The sequence below is a fragment of the Nannobrachium achirus genome (assembly GCF_963921795.1).
Source record: "Nannobrachium achirus genome assembly, chromosome: 21".
Lineage (NCBI taxonomy): Eukaryota > Metazoa > Chordata > Actinopteri > Myctophiformes > Myctophidae > Nannobrachium > Nannobrachium achirus.
In genome coordinates this window covers 21,705,697-21,722,000 of record NC_137828.1, presented here as the reverse complement: position 1 = coordinate 21,722,000, position 16,304 = coordinate 21,705,697, and the positions used below count along the sequence as shown (strand labels likewise).

At 43.2% G+C, this 16,304-nt stretch overlaps 1 protein-coding gene across 4 annotated transcripts in view; it reads right to left on the bottom strand.

Annotated features, from left to right (window-relative positions):
• Nucleotides 1-442: 442 nt before the first annotated feature.
• Nucleotides 443-16,304, bottom strand: part of LOC308307257 (WD repeat-containing protein 37-like) — a 44,039-nt gene continuing 28,177 nt past the window's right edge. For all 4 annotated transcript variants that reach the window (XM_080752433.1, XM_080752431.1, XM_080752432.1 and 1 more), the window contains 3 exons: nt 6,567-6,701; nt 5,544-5,658; nt 443-4,058 (listed from right to left, as the gene is read on the bottom strand). In XM_080752433.1, the coding sequence (XP_080608559.1) occupies nt 3,927-4,058; nt 5,544-5,658; nt 6,567-6,701 (382 nt within the window). In that variant the 3' untranslated portion in view covers nt 443-3,926. The remainder of the gene's footprint in view (nt 4,059-5,543; nt 5,659-6,566; nt 6,702-16,304) is intronic.

Genomic DNA, 16,304 nt, shown 5'->3' with positions numbered 1-16,304 from the left:
CACAAAGACATGAAAGATGTCAATGACAAAAACCTAGTTACTGATAGATAGATTTACATTTTCAAAAAAGTAGAATTTAACCAGCAGCCTTTTGCTTACAAAGCAAGCACATACTTTTATAGGTAGGCCTAGGCCAGGCTGAAGGAAGGAGACTATGTTTTTCATACCAGCCTCATGGTGGCGCCATAACAGGCCAATTCAATTTTGGCCTATAGCTCTTTAACTGTAGTTTGCACTTTGCACAATCAAAATCTTATTTTTCCTGTATGCCTTGGATCATAACGCTACCCCCCATATAGGACCTGGCCATTTGGGCCAGATTTTCTACCATTTCGCATTTCCTTCAAAACACACTTTTTGCTAGTAATGTAGAGACATCCCGAGATATTCATCTCACATTTAAAAACACAATTTGTATCAAGAAAGGTGAGAGAGACGTGAATGAATGGAAAAGGAAGTCACACATTTTTATTGAATTTGTAGACAGACAAGGACATACCCAATAACTATGCAAAGGAGATCAAATAATGAAGTTTGAGGTTAATACTTTTTACTACAAAAGGGCCAAGCCTTTTCATCGCTAAATTTGTTTCCAATCTCGCATGTCATAATTGAAAGTATAGCTATCCAAAATCATATTTCCACCAGGATATAATTCATACGTGGGGGGGCGTGAATCAGACTCGCCTTTCTAACTGAAGATTAAAAAGATGACATCGATATCAGTAGGTGTGACATTGAGTTCCCTGAATGAAGTCCCAATAGAAATCCTATCTGCACTGGAACAGTTACTTAATAACATGCAGTTGGGAAAGTGCACTGATGCTTGGGCTGGGTGAAGCCAGCAGGGCGTAATGCACACGGTAAGGCATTTAAATAAGATTATACAACTTATGAACTTCATGCTACTGCGCAAAATCGAACCTTAGGCTGAAACGACAGAAAAATAATTTGAAGCAATTACGTACAACTGCAATACGTGTCTAACAGTATGTACACTGTGCTATACAGCTACATGACGGAGGCCCCAAGTCACAAAAGGCCTTTCCTTCCGATCTACAGCACTGAAATAAGTTATAAAACATCAGACGATCAAAGACTACAGCATGACTTCCATCTGTGTGAGATATTGCACTGTGAAGAATAAAGGTTTAATAAGAGTACAGACGACGAGCCCAGTTCTAGACAAGATTACAATCCCCATTCCCTTGTTTCGAGCTAACAAATGGACGCAGGGGCGTCACACCAAATTCTGGGCCCTGGGTACAAGGAAGGATTCACTCACATTTTGTGCTTTAACTATTGAAAAAGAGCAGATCTACATGCTCGCAGCGTGACACTCGGTGCCACGCTGTGAGCTTGTATATCTGCTATTTTTCAATAGCTAAAGCATAAAATAATGAAGACCCCCCTCCACCTTGGGCCCTAGTAACTCAGTCCCACTACCGCCTTGTGACGCCCCTGTGAGCTATACCAGAATGAACCCACTTTGTACTTGTGGGCTGTTGATGCTACTGCTGCTGTACTTGTTGTAAAGAGCACTTTTCATCAGCGGAATCAAGGTGCGATACATCTCGCAACGTCACAATTCCAAGTGTAAACACTTAAAAAACACTTCATTTTGACGCAGCTCTTTCTTAAGCACATACAAAACTATTAACACCACCATATGTGTCGCGACTCAACGGAAGCTACTTGAAAGTAAAGTGTACAGGCCAGGCCTGGGGTTGGCAAAGGACTGAGTGAGTCTGTTTGCATTTCAATCACACCGACTAAGCATTAGTTACCTTATCACAATGTAAAAATAAAAAATAAAACAAAAAGAAAACAGTAACGTAAAAACAGCAGGTAAAGACATCTGCTCTGAACAGAAAGAGTACAATTTACAGATCAACATTTATGAAACTGTGGAAAACAGCAACGATGTAGAGCTCTCAGTATTGCTATGATGCTCATGACACTGTGTAAGAGAACGATGTACAGTGAGTTACACAATTTCAAAGTATGACAGTACGTCAAGTAAGTGTAGGCTCTCAGTCTCTCCTCCCTCTCTGGATCTGTGTGTGTGTGTGTGTGTGTGTGTGTGTGTGTGTGTGTGTGCTGTGTGTGTGTGTGTGTGTGTTACTCTCTTCTGTCCTTACAGTTGCATTCACTGCAAGTTTCTCATGCAGTGAGAGACTTCAGACGCCAACCATTCAGCAGTAACAGAGATGTATGTATATATTGTCGTTGTCGGGTGGAAACCGTTTGTTTTGTTATCATTTTAAAAATGATTGAAACTAGTGAAAACAGCCGATCTACAAGTGCACAACGCCTCGCTCGAGGCGTTGTGTGCCTGTAGATCTGCCGTTTTCACTACTTTTGTGCGACGGCCTTGTATGATGAAGCAGGGCTTTACTTTGCGAAAAGATTGACACATTTGAAACTTGGAGATACGAGGTTTCTGCTCGACAGTGACAATATTATCATTAAAATCTTGGGGCCCACTTACAATACCCTCACGGTCCACCAGTGGTCCCCGACCCACAGGTTGAGAATAACAGACTCTGGAGTGAAACTGATGGTATTTTTTCTCACATACAGTAGATGGTGTCTAACCTCTTGGGGGGAAAACCAAACAAAAACAAAACAGCAGCAGCAGCTATTTCACAAGCCATGCAAAATAGGCAGAACAGGTCAAAATCTTGATCAATGCGGCACCATGCACACCTACACCACAGAGAACCCTACAGTATACTTCATTGTACATCGAATAGGAAAAAGACATTTAACAGTTTTTGCCAAAATGTTAGACCACCATGACATGCTAGAGTTCATGAGTTAAATGTGCCACTTACTGGGTTGTTTTGTTTTGGTTGTGGAAGCCACCGAGAGGCTTTGAGCTGCAAGGGCATACGGTCTAACGCAGGGGTCTTCAACGTTTTCAGGCCAAGGACCCCTTAGCTGAGAGAGAGAGATGAAGCAAGGACCCCCTCTACATATTGTATAAATGTGTGATGCAGATATAGACTTGTTTGACAGCACTGTCATCAGTCAGTCTATGTTGGATTCGTGTTTTTAGTTAACTTGAACTGCCACTCTGTACTTGGTCTGCTCTTTTTTTTTTTACCTCTACACCAAACGTATTTGCCGAAAACAGCCGATCTACAAGCTCTCAACGCCTGCTATTTTTGGCTAAAGTTCTCCTCAGAACAGGGATGCAAGGATTCAAGTTGTTAAAAGAATTATCCTATCACAAAGATTTGGCGGCCCCCCATAGTAACTCTGAGGACCACCTAGGGGTCCCGGACCCCCTGTTGAAGACCCCTGGTCTAATGAATGGTATTTGTAAGGTTTTGAAAGATCTTGCAGACTCAAATACACGGTTCTGGTGAGTTTTGTTCATTCAGCTACAGGTGGTCTGTGAAATCACGGCTGTGCTTTAGGAAGTCAGAAAGAGAAGTCCAACACACTACCGCCAGTTGTGGGTGCGAGCGCTCGGTGCTCAACAGCGAGACAAATTGAATATAAAAATACCAAATACCTGGGCACTTCAAAAAAGACCACCCAAATACAACACTGCAGCTCTCTATTAATTTGCAGCGGCGACTGAGAGTCAAGCATCTGCGGAAGTCGAAACGTCGTTTTATCGGGGTAGTCTCTTTTGAAGTGGCCAGGTATTCGTCTTTTTATGTTTTCGGAAGTGTTTTGTGTGTGTCTTCCTGGCTGACATGATGTATTCGCCAGCTACACTAATGGCCCCGTTGATGGCCAATGATTAACACACCCTGTGACTGTGCAGTCTGCAGAAAATGTCCAAGTTGTATGAGGAATTACAGTCTGTACGCAAACACTTATTATTTTTTTTAAATAGCTGAACGTTACTCATGTGTATTTGTTCACTTGCCATTGTGTGTGTGTGTGTGTGTGTATGCAGGACAGGGGCATCATTTCTCCTGCAGCAGGGCCGTTATGTTGATGTTCCAGCCGATGGCTTGTCGGTCGAAGCCGCAGGTGAACAGGTTGCACGACTGATTCTCCTCGTTCCACGCCGAGCAGCAAACCATACGCCGATGGCCCTACATGCGCACGCACGCGCACACACACACACACACACACACACACACACACACACACACACACACACACACACACACACACACACACACACACACACACACACACACACACACACACACACACACACACACACACACACACACACACACACACACACACACACACACACAGGGGTTTAGGACTCACCTCTTACCAGGGACGTGCAGAGGTAGGGGCCTTTTGGTGAAAATATCGAAAATAGCAGACCTCCAAGCTCACAACGTGTCGCAGTGAGCTTGGAGGTCTGCTATTTTCGGTACGTGATACCACACTAAACTAATAGTCAGGGAATTTTAATAAAACCCTGGGAATAAATTCCTTACCAAACAATTTCTTCACCAATGAGTTCGTAAAGGTGTCTAGTAACATATCTAACAAAGATTGAAATTCAACATCCCTAGCAAAATATTTGACAGCTAGGGTAATTCTGGGTCTCATTCACTTACTATATACACTGTACTATAAGGGAAAAAAATCACTCCCAAAAATATGCTTTAAGTCGCATGTTAGGGGTCTAACTAGGTGTTTTAAATTATTCTGAATCCATTGCAAGCATTTGTTTTGCACAAAAAACATTCATTGGGCCAAAATCAGACGCAAAAAAACGATTGTTTAGTGATGAGTCATCACTTTTCACAAGGTGTATGGGTTCCATTTTTGGCCCAAGGAATGTTTTTCGTGCAAAACAAATGCTTGCATTGGATTCAGAATAATTAAAAACACCTAGTTAGACCCCTCACATCCCACTTAAAGCATATTTGAGTGATTTTTTCCCTTATAGTACAGTGTATAGTAAGTGAATGAGACCCAGAATTACCCTAGCTGTCAAACATTTTGCTAGGGATGTTGAATTTCAATCTTTGTTAGATATGTTACTAGAACACATTGGTGAATAAATTGTTTGGTAAGGAATTTATTCCCAGATTTGACAGATATTCTGCTAGTTTTCCCTGACTATAAGCATAATCAAGTGAATACTGGAGATGTGGTTTAATAATGGCATGGATTTCTACACAGAGAGGGCAATTCTTTCAACATAAAATGTTGCATTCAAGTTCAGGAGAGTTTGGACAAGGCAATTCTCTTGAATGCTGCCTTCAGGTATGGCATAGAAAGAGGGCATTTGCATTTCTTTCAACATAGTAAAAACTGCATTCATGGTCTGAAGAGGGCACTTTTTACAGACGGATAAAAAGGCAGGGGCTCAAGCCCCTTTTGATGTCTATGTGTGCACATGCCTGCCTCTTACACACTTGGCATCTTTAAATGATGCTTTTTATATTCATTTACAAACAGTGCACAATAAGTCCTATGCTCATACAGAGGCAAGCACACACACACACACACACACACACACACACACACACACACACACACACACACACACACACACACACACACACACACACACACACACACACACACAGTCTTTGTATATTCCTTACCATTCTGTTGCTGCGAGGAAGTCTTGCCAGCCTCACTCCGTTCATGTCAAACAGCCGCACTTGTCGGTTGTCATGTGGCAGTGCAATGATCCGCTGGTTAGGCGAGACACTTATCCTATAGGATCACACACGTTTTGTCATAACTGTGTTACTTTCCATTTTGCAACAGACATGTTATTGTTGTTGCCCACAGGTGGAGAACCATTGATCTAGCCTATAACAACATGCACAAACTACAAAGATGTAGTTCCGAGACATGAGTCACACTTGCAAATTAATTCCGTGTTACCATTTGAAATTTCCCCATTCAAGTCAATGGAATCTATCACTTTTTTTTTAGGTATGGCCATATTATCACAACATATATGCTCTAAAAGTGTGAAAAATGTCTTTAAGAGTGTCTGCTAAATTGTAAATTGTAATTGCTAAGCATGTTTGGAAATCACAAAAGGAAAATTGTTTCCACATAAGATAATTGTCAGGGGGCATACAGTGACAGCCAGGGACGTGCTGGCCATTGGGAAAAGCGGGACAACTCCCGAACGGCCGGTTCATTCTCGGCCGGTCCAGGCTGGGCCATTAGATTTAACTGTTTGCACAAAAGTAAAGATTTAACTAAAATTTAACTGTTTGCACAAAAGTAGTGAAAACAGCAGATCTACAAGCACACAACGCCTCGCACCGCGAGGCGTTGTGTGCTTGTAGATCGGCTGTTTTCACTAGTTTAAATCATTTTTTAAATGATAAATACAAAACAAACGGTTTTGGACATACAAGGTTTCCACCCGACAACAACGAAATATAGGCCTAATTCATGTAATTGGCCCACTGGCTTGTCACTTGTCATGATCTGAAATGGCAAATCTTTGAGTAGCAGCAGCGCTATAGAGAGAGATCTCTCTCTATAGCGCGCAATGAGGGCCTCTACAACTCTTTTTCCCGGGCTGAATCAGGGGCCCAGCACGCCCCTGGTGACAGCTCGTCATTGTTGTGATTGGAGCATTGCTCCCTCCTGTTCCCCACCTGTTGACGGCCGAGTCGGTGCGGATGGTGGTTATGGGCGACCGCATGTTCTTCAGGTCCCACACCTTGACGGTGCGGTCGTCGCTCCCGGAAACCACGTTGTCGCCCACTGTGAACACTGCCGACGTCACGGTGCTGAGGAGAAAAGGCAGTGTTTTCATTACGCTTTGGTCCCAAGAGCAGGACTAGAGAGACGTCACATACAGCAGGGTTTCTCGACGTGGTGCTGTGACAAGTCCAGGGGTGCCTCAGAATTAGTGATGGGACAATATGAAAATGTCATCATTCTTGTGACCAAAGAAATCGTGATTTACGATATTATCGCGATAATCCAAATATCCCCAACATCCATTAGGCGTCGCGGCGCGTTGTGAGCTTGTAGATCGGCTTTTTTTGGCAAAGAGATTGGGTAGAGACGAGAGTGAAAAAAAGACTGTATCAAGTATGTATATTCGAAGTACGTTTTACCACTAGAGGGTTTAAATGGTACTGGATATGCAGCTCGGCAAATAAAAGGTGAATTGATCCCAGTGCATGACGGAGGACGATATCACGATGAATTAAATCTCTGCGATACGATTATCGTGAGTGTTTTTTTATCACGATAAACGATAATATCGCTTATCGTCCCATCCCTACTCAGAATACTTTCATAATATTTCTATTCTTGGTGAATGTTCCCCCGGAATAGGGATGCTGGGGTTAACAGTGAGCTGTAAAACCCCTATAAACATTATTCTCAATCCGTCTTAATGGAAACAGATATTCTTTCAAGTTTTTGGATAATTCCAAAATGCTGGCAAGCTAAGTAAATCCCCAGCAAACTCATTTAGCTGGGGCCCCCCTGAAAACCCCCGCAAGAAGGAACTCCTGGGGGTCCCCGACCCCACTTTGAGAACGACTGTTGTAAAGGGACTGCAAATCCAGCTCTGCGAGCAGAGGAGCCGAGAATATTCTCTTCATTGTGATTAACGCCTCCCTTAGTGTCAGGGTGAGCACTTTACCAGCGCTGAGGTGACCCTGTAAAAACAACGTTTAGTTTCACCTTACAGTAGGGGCCTCAGAACCATGTCATATAATACAGCATGCCTATACAGTTTTTGCTAGATTGTGCTTTAACACACTATGCCATTTCTGTCTTTGGGTGCTTGCGGATAGAATTATCATAAAGACACCAAGCGCCTTATTAAAGGGTGGACTGGGGAACTGGATATCACTTGACTTCCACTGTGTAGCTCTGAGTGAGAGAGAGAGAGAGAGAGAGAGAGAGAGAGAGAGAGATAGAGAGAGAGAGAGAGAGAGAGAGGGGGGGGGGGGGAAGGAGGAATCAGGGGCGTCACAAGGGGGGGAAAAGTGGGACTGAGTGACTAGGGCCCAAGGTGGAGGGGCCCGAATTATTTTATACTTTAGCTATTGAAAAATAGCAGATATACAAGCTCACAGTGCGGCACCGAGTGCCGCGCTGCGAGCTTGTAGATCTGCTATTTTTTGAAAAGTTGTGAAAATGCGTGCAAATCTTTGAACATTTGTAACTCAAATATTTGCTTCTGGGGGGGGGTCCCTGGAACTAAATATTTTGAGCACCACTGACATAGAAACATTAGAAGGATTTAAAATATTCACGATTTTTTTCACGAAAATAGCAGATCTACAAGCTGTGAGCTTGTATACAGTATCTGCTATTTTTCCATAGTTAAACCACAAAATAACGCATAATAACAATGCGTTCCCAGTCTAAATGGGTTCAACCCCCTCCCCCTATGAAGAACATTCATGGGGGGGGCCCGCAGTGAATCCTTGTACCCAGGGCCCAGAGTTTGTTGCGACACCCCTTGGGAGGAACTGCTCCCCTCAGCACCTCCGCTCTCCTTCAGCAGGCCAGCCAGCCGTGCTGCGTGGCTCTCCGCCTGGTAGCACTCAGGTCAGACCTAGCCGTTCATTTAATAGCCCCTTAATATTTCCAATCTATTATGTCACTCGCCCCCGTGACTCCCCCACTCCCCCCCCCCCCCCCCCCTACAAAGAACACTCACTCATTCAAAAACCCTTGGATTCCTGGATCTTTCTTTAGAGTGGATTTGGTGGAGGAGATTTCCTTCGCTTTGGCTCCTCTTGATTAAGATTAGCAGGGGGACCCTCTCTACAAATGTGCTCCTTCCTCGTGAACAGCACGCATACACGCGCACCCACATCTTGTCCGGGGTTAGATGTACTCGCCTGGGCTAACCCTCCTTAATTCAAATTGACATGGCATTAAGGTGTAATTATGGGACGTATTAGAGGGGCCTAGGCTAGGGGAGAGTGTGCTGTAATGGGGCTTGCTGATCGAGGCCGACGGATGGCTGAGCTTGGTCCACAGGGCCAGCGAGAGTCACAGGTGACGCACCGTGCGACATCTGTGACCTACTCCGGGCTCTGAGGAACGGCTATTGCAAGTGGGCCCAAATAACTGTGTGTGTGTGTGTGTCTATATGTATATGTCACAGATCGCGTTAGTCCGATAACTGCCGGTTTTGTCCGATATTTAATGACAAAGACACGTTCGCGCACATAGCAGACGATATGTGCGCAGATCATATGCCAGGCGGGTAGAGGAATCAAAACAGCTACAAAATAAATAAAAAAAGTGTGAAAAAAAAACATTCTATGTCCGTGCAGTTCCTTCGTTTGTTTACAAGGAAACCCTATGGGCCGGGAGCTACGATTTGACGTCAGACCGGATATGGAAACCTAGATCCGGTCAAAACAGGAAATACGACCGGATACAGTTAGGGGGCGGGCCTAAAGTCTCCGAAACGGATATATACAGCGATCATACTTTTAATCGTTTTATAATGATTAAAGCCAATTAAATTTCCGGGAACGACGGGCATCGCAGAGAGGTACAGCGGGAAATCTCCGGTTTCGACGAGGATCGCAGAGTATGAGTTAAACCAGAAGCTGGGATAGCATCCACTGCCTGTATCCACAATATAACTTGCGAGTAGCCTAATTTATTACCTTAACATGTCAGCTGAGCCCCATTTTTTAGTTTTGAAAGATTTTGACGTACATATTTTTGTGCAGCAGGCACAAAAGCAGGCACCCTTTGTTGTTATTGTCTCCACCAGCCGAAGGCTGAGGGAGAGTATGTTTTCCCCTCCGTCCGTCCGTCCGTGCGTGCGTCCGTGCGTGCGTCCGTGCGTGCGTCCATCCGTGCGTGCGTCCATCCGTGCGTCCTCGCAGTTTGTGAGCAGCTAATCTCCGGCGTCGTTGGCCCGGTCGCTGCCAAAATTAGCACACACACTCCCTGGATGCCAATTCAGAACCTCTGCCCCACATTTTTCAAATCAGCCTCATGGTGGCGCTATAACAGGCCGATTTGTGTGGCCTGGTTGTTACCAGCTAATCTCCGGCGCCGTTGGCCCGATCGCTGCCAAACTGAGCACACACACTCCCTGGATGCCAAATCAGAACCTCTGCCCCACATTTTTCAAATCAGCCTCATGGTGGCGCTATAACAGGCCGATTTGTGTGGCCTGGTGGAGACCTGTGCTCGGAAGAGCACTGCTTCTAGTTGTGAATGAAATGTGTTCTCAAAGTAATGCAAGGTTCAGCAACCATTACGCACACCGATGCGCAAATGGTAATGTGGGTAATTAATGTAAAGTATTTGTGCAAGTTGGCCCTAACATTTTGTGTATACTTATTATGTTCAAACAGTTCAATCCAAAACATAATGCTTATGGCTGCATTTACGGACCTGCTTGTCATTAATGCATACAGATATCTATGACCGGTATTTTTATCAGATGTCCGGTAAATTTTAATCATGCCGGTCACGGTGACCGGCAGCATGCCCTTGTCATCAAATGATTGGCTCAGTCAGTCAGAAAACAAAACGAATCTCCATGAATTCAAGTCTTCATGGGATGTGTAATTGATAGACAATAAGTAATGCTGAACTACTCCTTTTAAGTATACCATGTTAGTTCCATTGATCCAAGCCCACTCCATTGATTGATCATTAGTCTCGCGTGACCAGACTGTTGCCTCCGCGATTTGCAAATGCTCCCGGCATACAGTCTGGACGGAAATTCAAACGATGAGTGCGAGATAAAGCGGATGTGACGGACCTGCTCCCTTGGTGCAGCAGCGATAACAAGTCCTACTGGAAGCCTTATGTCTCCTTTCAATGTTTTTTGGGGCGTTTTTTTGTCTTTCTCTGGTGTTGTTGGTGTTACTTCCATGTTTCAAATGTTTCTTAAACTATACACACATAACAAGAATATGCTGCACGAATGACTGTCTGTGCTAGTGTGTTTCTGTTATGTTTCCATTGGGACTACAGTTCAGTGCAGCAGTGGCTACTTCTGATACCCTAACCCTAACCCTACCGAATAGTAGTCTGGCTACGCGAGACTAATTGATCATTAACCGTCCAATTGGTTGGCCGCAAACGCTTTTGAGATTTTCATGTGGGCTCTGATCCAGGAAATGTTTCACGGTCCTGCATACCAAAAAGTGTTTATGGTCTGGGAAGGCTGCTGTGGATATACAAGCATCAGCTAAATGATGTCTAAATGTCCTCAGAAAAGAACGAAAACAACTTGGGCACGGAACAGCAAATAGGTTTTAAAGTGCTGCGGTGACATTCAAACTAGAGCTAAGTGCTGACATAATTCCACCAAGAGAACGGCAAATCAAATCTGCATAGAAAAGATGTACGTGTGCACGAGTAGTACTACGCTGCACGCACACGCGCAGAGCAAAAGGACATGTCATCCTGCTTGTAAGGCAAGCTCGCCGCGACTTCTCGTTTGCTCTCTGCCGCTTGTTAGCTCGCTTGCCGTTGTCATTACTCGGCAATTATGGCAAAAGGGGGAGGTGGCAGGAATATGCTGCTCTTTTGACTGGCGCGCTACGCTGTCAGGGAGCGTTAGCTGTAGTTGCAGATGAAGTTGAAGACAGTGGCTAAGAGAGACGGCTCTCTGTCTCTCTCTCTCTCCATCGCTGCTCCTCCTGCTCTCCTCCTTAAATTAAATCCTTCATGCTACATCAGGGGTCTTAAACAGGGGGTCCGGGACCCCTAGAAGGTCCTCAGAGTTACTACAGGGGGTCCTCCAAATCTTTGTGATAGAATCGTTTTTCTCCTTTTTTATATGAACGACTTGAACCCTAGTGTCCATATTCTGAGAACTTTGGCTAAAAATAGCAGATCTACAAGCTCACAACGCCTCGCGCTGCGAGGCGTTGTGTGCTTGTAGATCGGCTATTTTTTGGCATAGAGGTTTGGTGTAGAGGGGAAAAAGAGCAGACTAAGTACAGAGTGAAAGGTCAAGTTATGTAATAACGATTCCAGTGGTTAAATATGTATCTGAAAACACAAATTGTCATGAATCCAAAATACACTGATGATTGTGCTGTCAAACAATTCAACTATATGGAATCTATGAAAAGGTTGTGGGGGTCCCTGCTTCATCTCTCTCTCAACTAAGGGGTCCTTGGCCTGAAAACGTTGAAGACCCCTGTAGTCTAGTAAATCTAGGGAAAAAATACACTCAGGTTGGACAAAATGTTATTATTTAGTTTTTCAACTTATTCTGACAGGAAATTAGGTCTACTAGCCAGGATAAAAAATCTACCATGATCTGCTCACTGCAAATACCCACGGCCAAATCAAGTTGGGCTCTCATCGACTTTCTATACAGGAGGAAAATACCCAGAAAAAAATCTGCTTTAAGTAGGATGTGAGGGGTCTAACTAGGGGTTTGTCATGATGCTGAATCCATTGCAAGCATTTGTTTTGCACAAAAAACATTCCTTGGGCTAACAATGGCCCCAGAAAATGATGGTTTAGTGATGAAAAGTGATGAGTCATCACTTTTCCACAGTTTTGTGGGCGTTTTATGGGTATTTTCCTCCTGTATAGAAAGTCAATGGGAGCCCAACTTGATTTGGCCACTGTGGGTATTTGCAGTGAGCAGATCATGGTAGATTTTTTTATCCTGGCTAGTAGACCTAATTTCCTGTCAGAATCAGTTGAAAAACTAAATAATAACATTTTGTCCAACCTCAGCCTTATTTTTTACTGGACTACTGCTGTATGTAGTGGGGGGTCCTGCTTCGTCTCTGTCAGCTAAGTGGTTCTTGGCCTGAAACGTGTTCAAGACCCCTGCTCTATCAGCCTCATGACTAAATTATGGGGTTGGATAGTGTTAAAGGCTGAGGAAAAATCAATAAGAAGCAATCTAGCATGGGTTTAATTTATTCTCCTCTAGGCTCTTAAACAAAAGGTTAAGTAGGGTGATTGTATAGCATCCTCAACTCTTCTGTAAGCCCTATATATGCAAACTGCACATGGTTGAGTGCATGCTCAGGGTCACTTGTCAGCCCTGTCTTCACAAGCAAAGGTTTCAAATGTTTTCTCAACAAGTGAAGTATAGGTTCATAGGTTTGGTATTTATAATACACACCCCCCCATCCAGCTATTACACCGGCCCGGGGAGCAGCCGGAGGAAAGAGAAAGAGATCACATGGAAGAAAACAAATTAGTACTACTAACCTAGTACGACGTGAAAACCAGTCACAATGCCAGCCATTCTCAATAAGAGAGTAGTAAACAAACACATACAACCCGTATAAACAACAAAGAGTCCTCTACAGCAGTGGTTCTCAACCTTTTCAGGCTGTGACCCCCAAAATAATCATATTTTAACTGGGGACCCCCCCACCCTGACGAGCACTAAGAGTTGAGGCATTACATTTCGTATAACACGGTTCTATTGTGAAAATAGCCGCGTTTCGAGGCGTTGTGAGCATGTAGCACGGCTATTTTCACAGTTTCTGCCACTAATATTTGACAATTTAGCCAAAGTTTAATTTGTCATTTTAGAGGTATTATAAAGTCCTTCGAGGGGCACCCGCTGGCCAACTGGTCCAGGCGCATACCACATAGGCATGGATGCCTGGCGGAGGCGGTGGTTCGATTCCCGATCCGGACGACCTTTGCCGCGTGTCACTCCCCATCTCTCCCCCCATTTCCTGTCAGTCTTATCAATAAAGGCATAAAAGCCCCAAAACAAATCTTTAAAAAAAAAAAAAAAAAAAGTCACTTTAGAAATGTGCATATACTGTAGCCTCTATACACTTAATCTTTATGTTGGTTCGTTTACCGTTGTGAGAAAACAATGTTGCACATTAAGTTAATCATCTGGTGACCCCCAAAATAATTTGTTGATCCCCCTGGGGGTCCCGACCCACAGGTTGAGAACCACTGCTCTACAGGTCTTTAGCATGCTTTATAGTCCTTTAAGGTTGGGGCAGACTCAATACTCAAGGGGAATTTGTTTCGCAACGTTGGTGCCAACACAGCGAAGGCACGGAGCCTTAGACCGTAGAGTCCTCAAAGACTGTCAGATCTGAGTGACCCAGAGCTGGAAGAATGGTCCATGGGATGCTAGCGTTCATTCATGTGGTTATAAGTAGTGGAGCTGATGCCTTTAGGGACATTGTGAATCAGAGTAGATGTGCAAAGTTAATCAATGAAAATAGCTGATCTACACGCGTCTGCTGGATAATTTTGGTTAGTGGTAATCAAATGATTGATATATAACTGTATTGTAAAACACCCTTTCTGATTATTCTTGAAGTAATCGAGAGGATAATGGATAGTTGTAGCCTTATACCAGAGCCTGTCAAAGCTTCAGGAATTAGCTAAAGACATGGACAGAAGGATGGACTCAGAATGGGCCAGCCATGGTATTACAGTGCCACCATGTGGATGAAACAAGTATTGCACCACACAGCTTCTCAATGAAAATGTAAATCACAATGTTACAATTAAGCCTTTACACATTAGTGGTTCCTAAACTATTAAGCTCGAGACCCAAAAGAGAAATTTGCTGTCCCCCCGGGACAAAAATGTAGTGAACATAGCCAATCTACAAGCTCACACCGCGTGGCAAAGCGACACGTTGTGAGATTATAGATCGACTAGTTTTACTACTTCAATCTTTTACTCAAAAAAATAAAAAATATAGTTTTTCTGACAAATGATATTTTATTTGTGTGAGGAAAATCCTTAGATAGATAGATAGATAGATAGATTTCTCTTGATGCCGGATGAGTAGCATAAGGCAGTGCTTCTCAACCTGTGGGCCGGGTCACCAAATTATTCTGGGGGGGTCCCCAGATGATTAACTTATAATGCGCAACATTGTTTTCTCTCTCAACAGTAGGGCTGCACGATTTTGGGAAAATATCTAATTGCGATTTTTCTGACTAATATTGCGATTGCGATTTGATTCGCGATATTTATTTTAAGGTAGGATAAGTGATAGTTTTTTGGTTAAAACGAAACGTTTCATGTTAAAAGGTTGATATAATAAATTATTTTAACCAAAGAAAATCACTTCACTACCTTAAGTAAAGCTTCCGTTGAATATTTATAGTGTAATACATTTAAAAAGAAATTGATTATTAGTAACTAGGCTAATTGGCAATCATGCAAATGGTTTGATTCAGTTCAGTTATTTCCAAAAGATTCCCTTTTATTTTGCTTTAGCAATATAAAACGTTTTTATATTCAGGAAAATCTCAGTACTAATGCCTCTCATTGTCAAGGAAGAAAGTACCATACTGTATGTCGCTGCCTGTTTTCATCAAGGCAAAAGAAAAAAAAAAAGAAAAAAAAAGTTTCACATGTGTGCTGGGGCAGGCTTGCCAACACTCCTAAATTCGTCAGGAGTCTCCTGAATTTTTACCCCATCTCCTGCCATGCTCCTGAATACATCTACTCTGTTAAAACGTTTCCAGACCCCCAAAAGAATCTCCTGAATTCTGACTGTCCAATGTTGACAACCCTGGTTCTGGGGACGCAAATTCACTTTCACTTTCAGCTTACGACAAACGGAGCATTTACTCTATGCACAAGGATTTAAGGATGTTATATTTATAATGATTACAAGAACATTCACTACCTATAGCTTTGGAGTACTCCTTTTGAACGGAAATAAACTTTTATGTGCTGTAATAGACAGACAGTGTGATCGCCTTGGCTCCTCTGGAGAGTGGAGCTACAACGTCACCGCGGCGCAGCAATGCGCAGCTATTTACGAAGCACAGAAAGACACCACAGTTTGATTTGATCATTGCTTAGTCAATTATGAAGGGATTTCTAAAATTAAAACGTCTGCATAATGCTTGGGAAGTCTACTTATCAGAAAATCGCCAAAACCGCGGCCTTTGCGATTCGCTAATCGCGAGATTTCAAATTGCGATTTCGGTTTGAAAACGATTAACCGTGCAGCACTACTCAACAGTAAACAAACCAACATACAGTTTAAGTGTATAGAGGGTATCTGCACATTTCTAAAGTGACAATTTAAGGATTTTTTTAATACCTCTAAAATGACAAATTAAACATTGTCCAAATTGTCAAATATTAGGGGAAGATATTGTGAAAATAGAATAGAAAACGTGAGGCGTTGTGAGCATGCTATTTTCACAATATAACCGTGTTATACAAAATGTAATGACTCTTAGTGCTTGTAGGGTGGGGGGGGTCCCCAGTTAAAATATGATTATTTTGGGGGTCGCAGCCTGAAAAGGTTGAGAACCATTGGCATAAGGTGTGTGTGTGTGAGTTAGGGCTGTCACGATATGACATTTTACCATGACGATTAATTGTCACTCAAATAATTGGCGATTAACGATTTAATTGTGTTTTTGTCGTTGATAATTACATTTCTGTTTGGC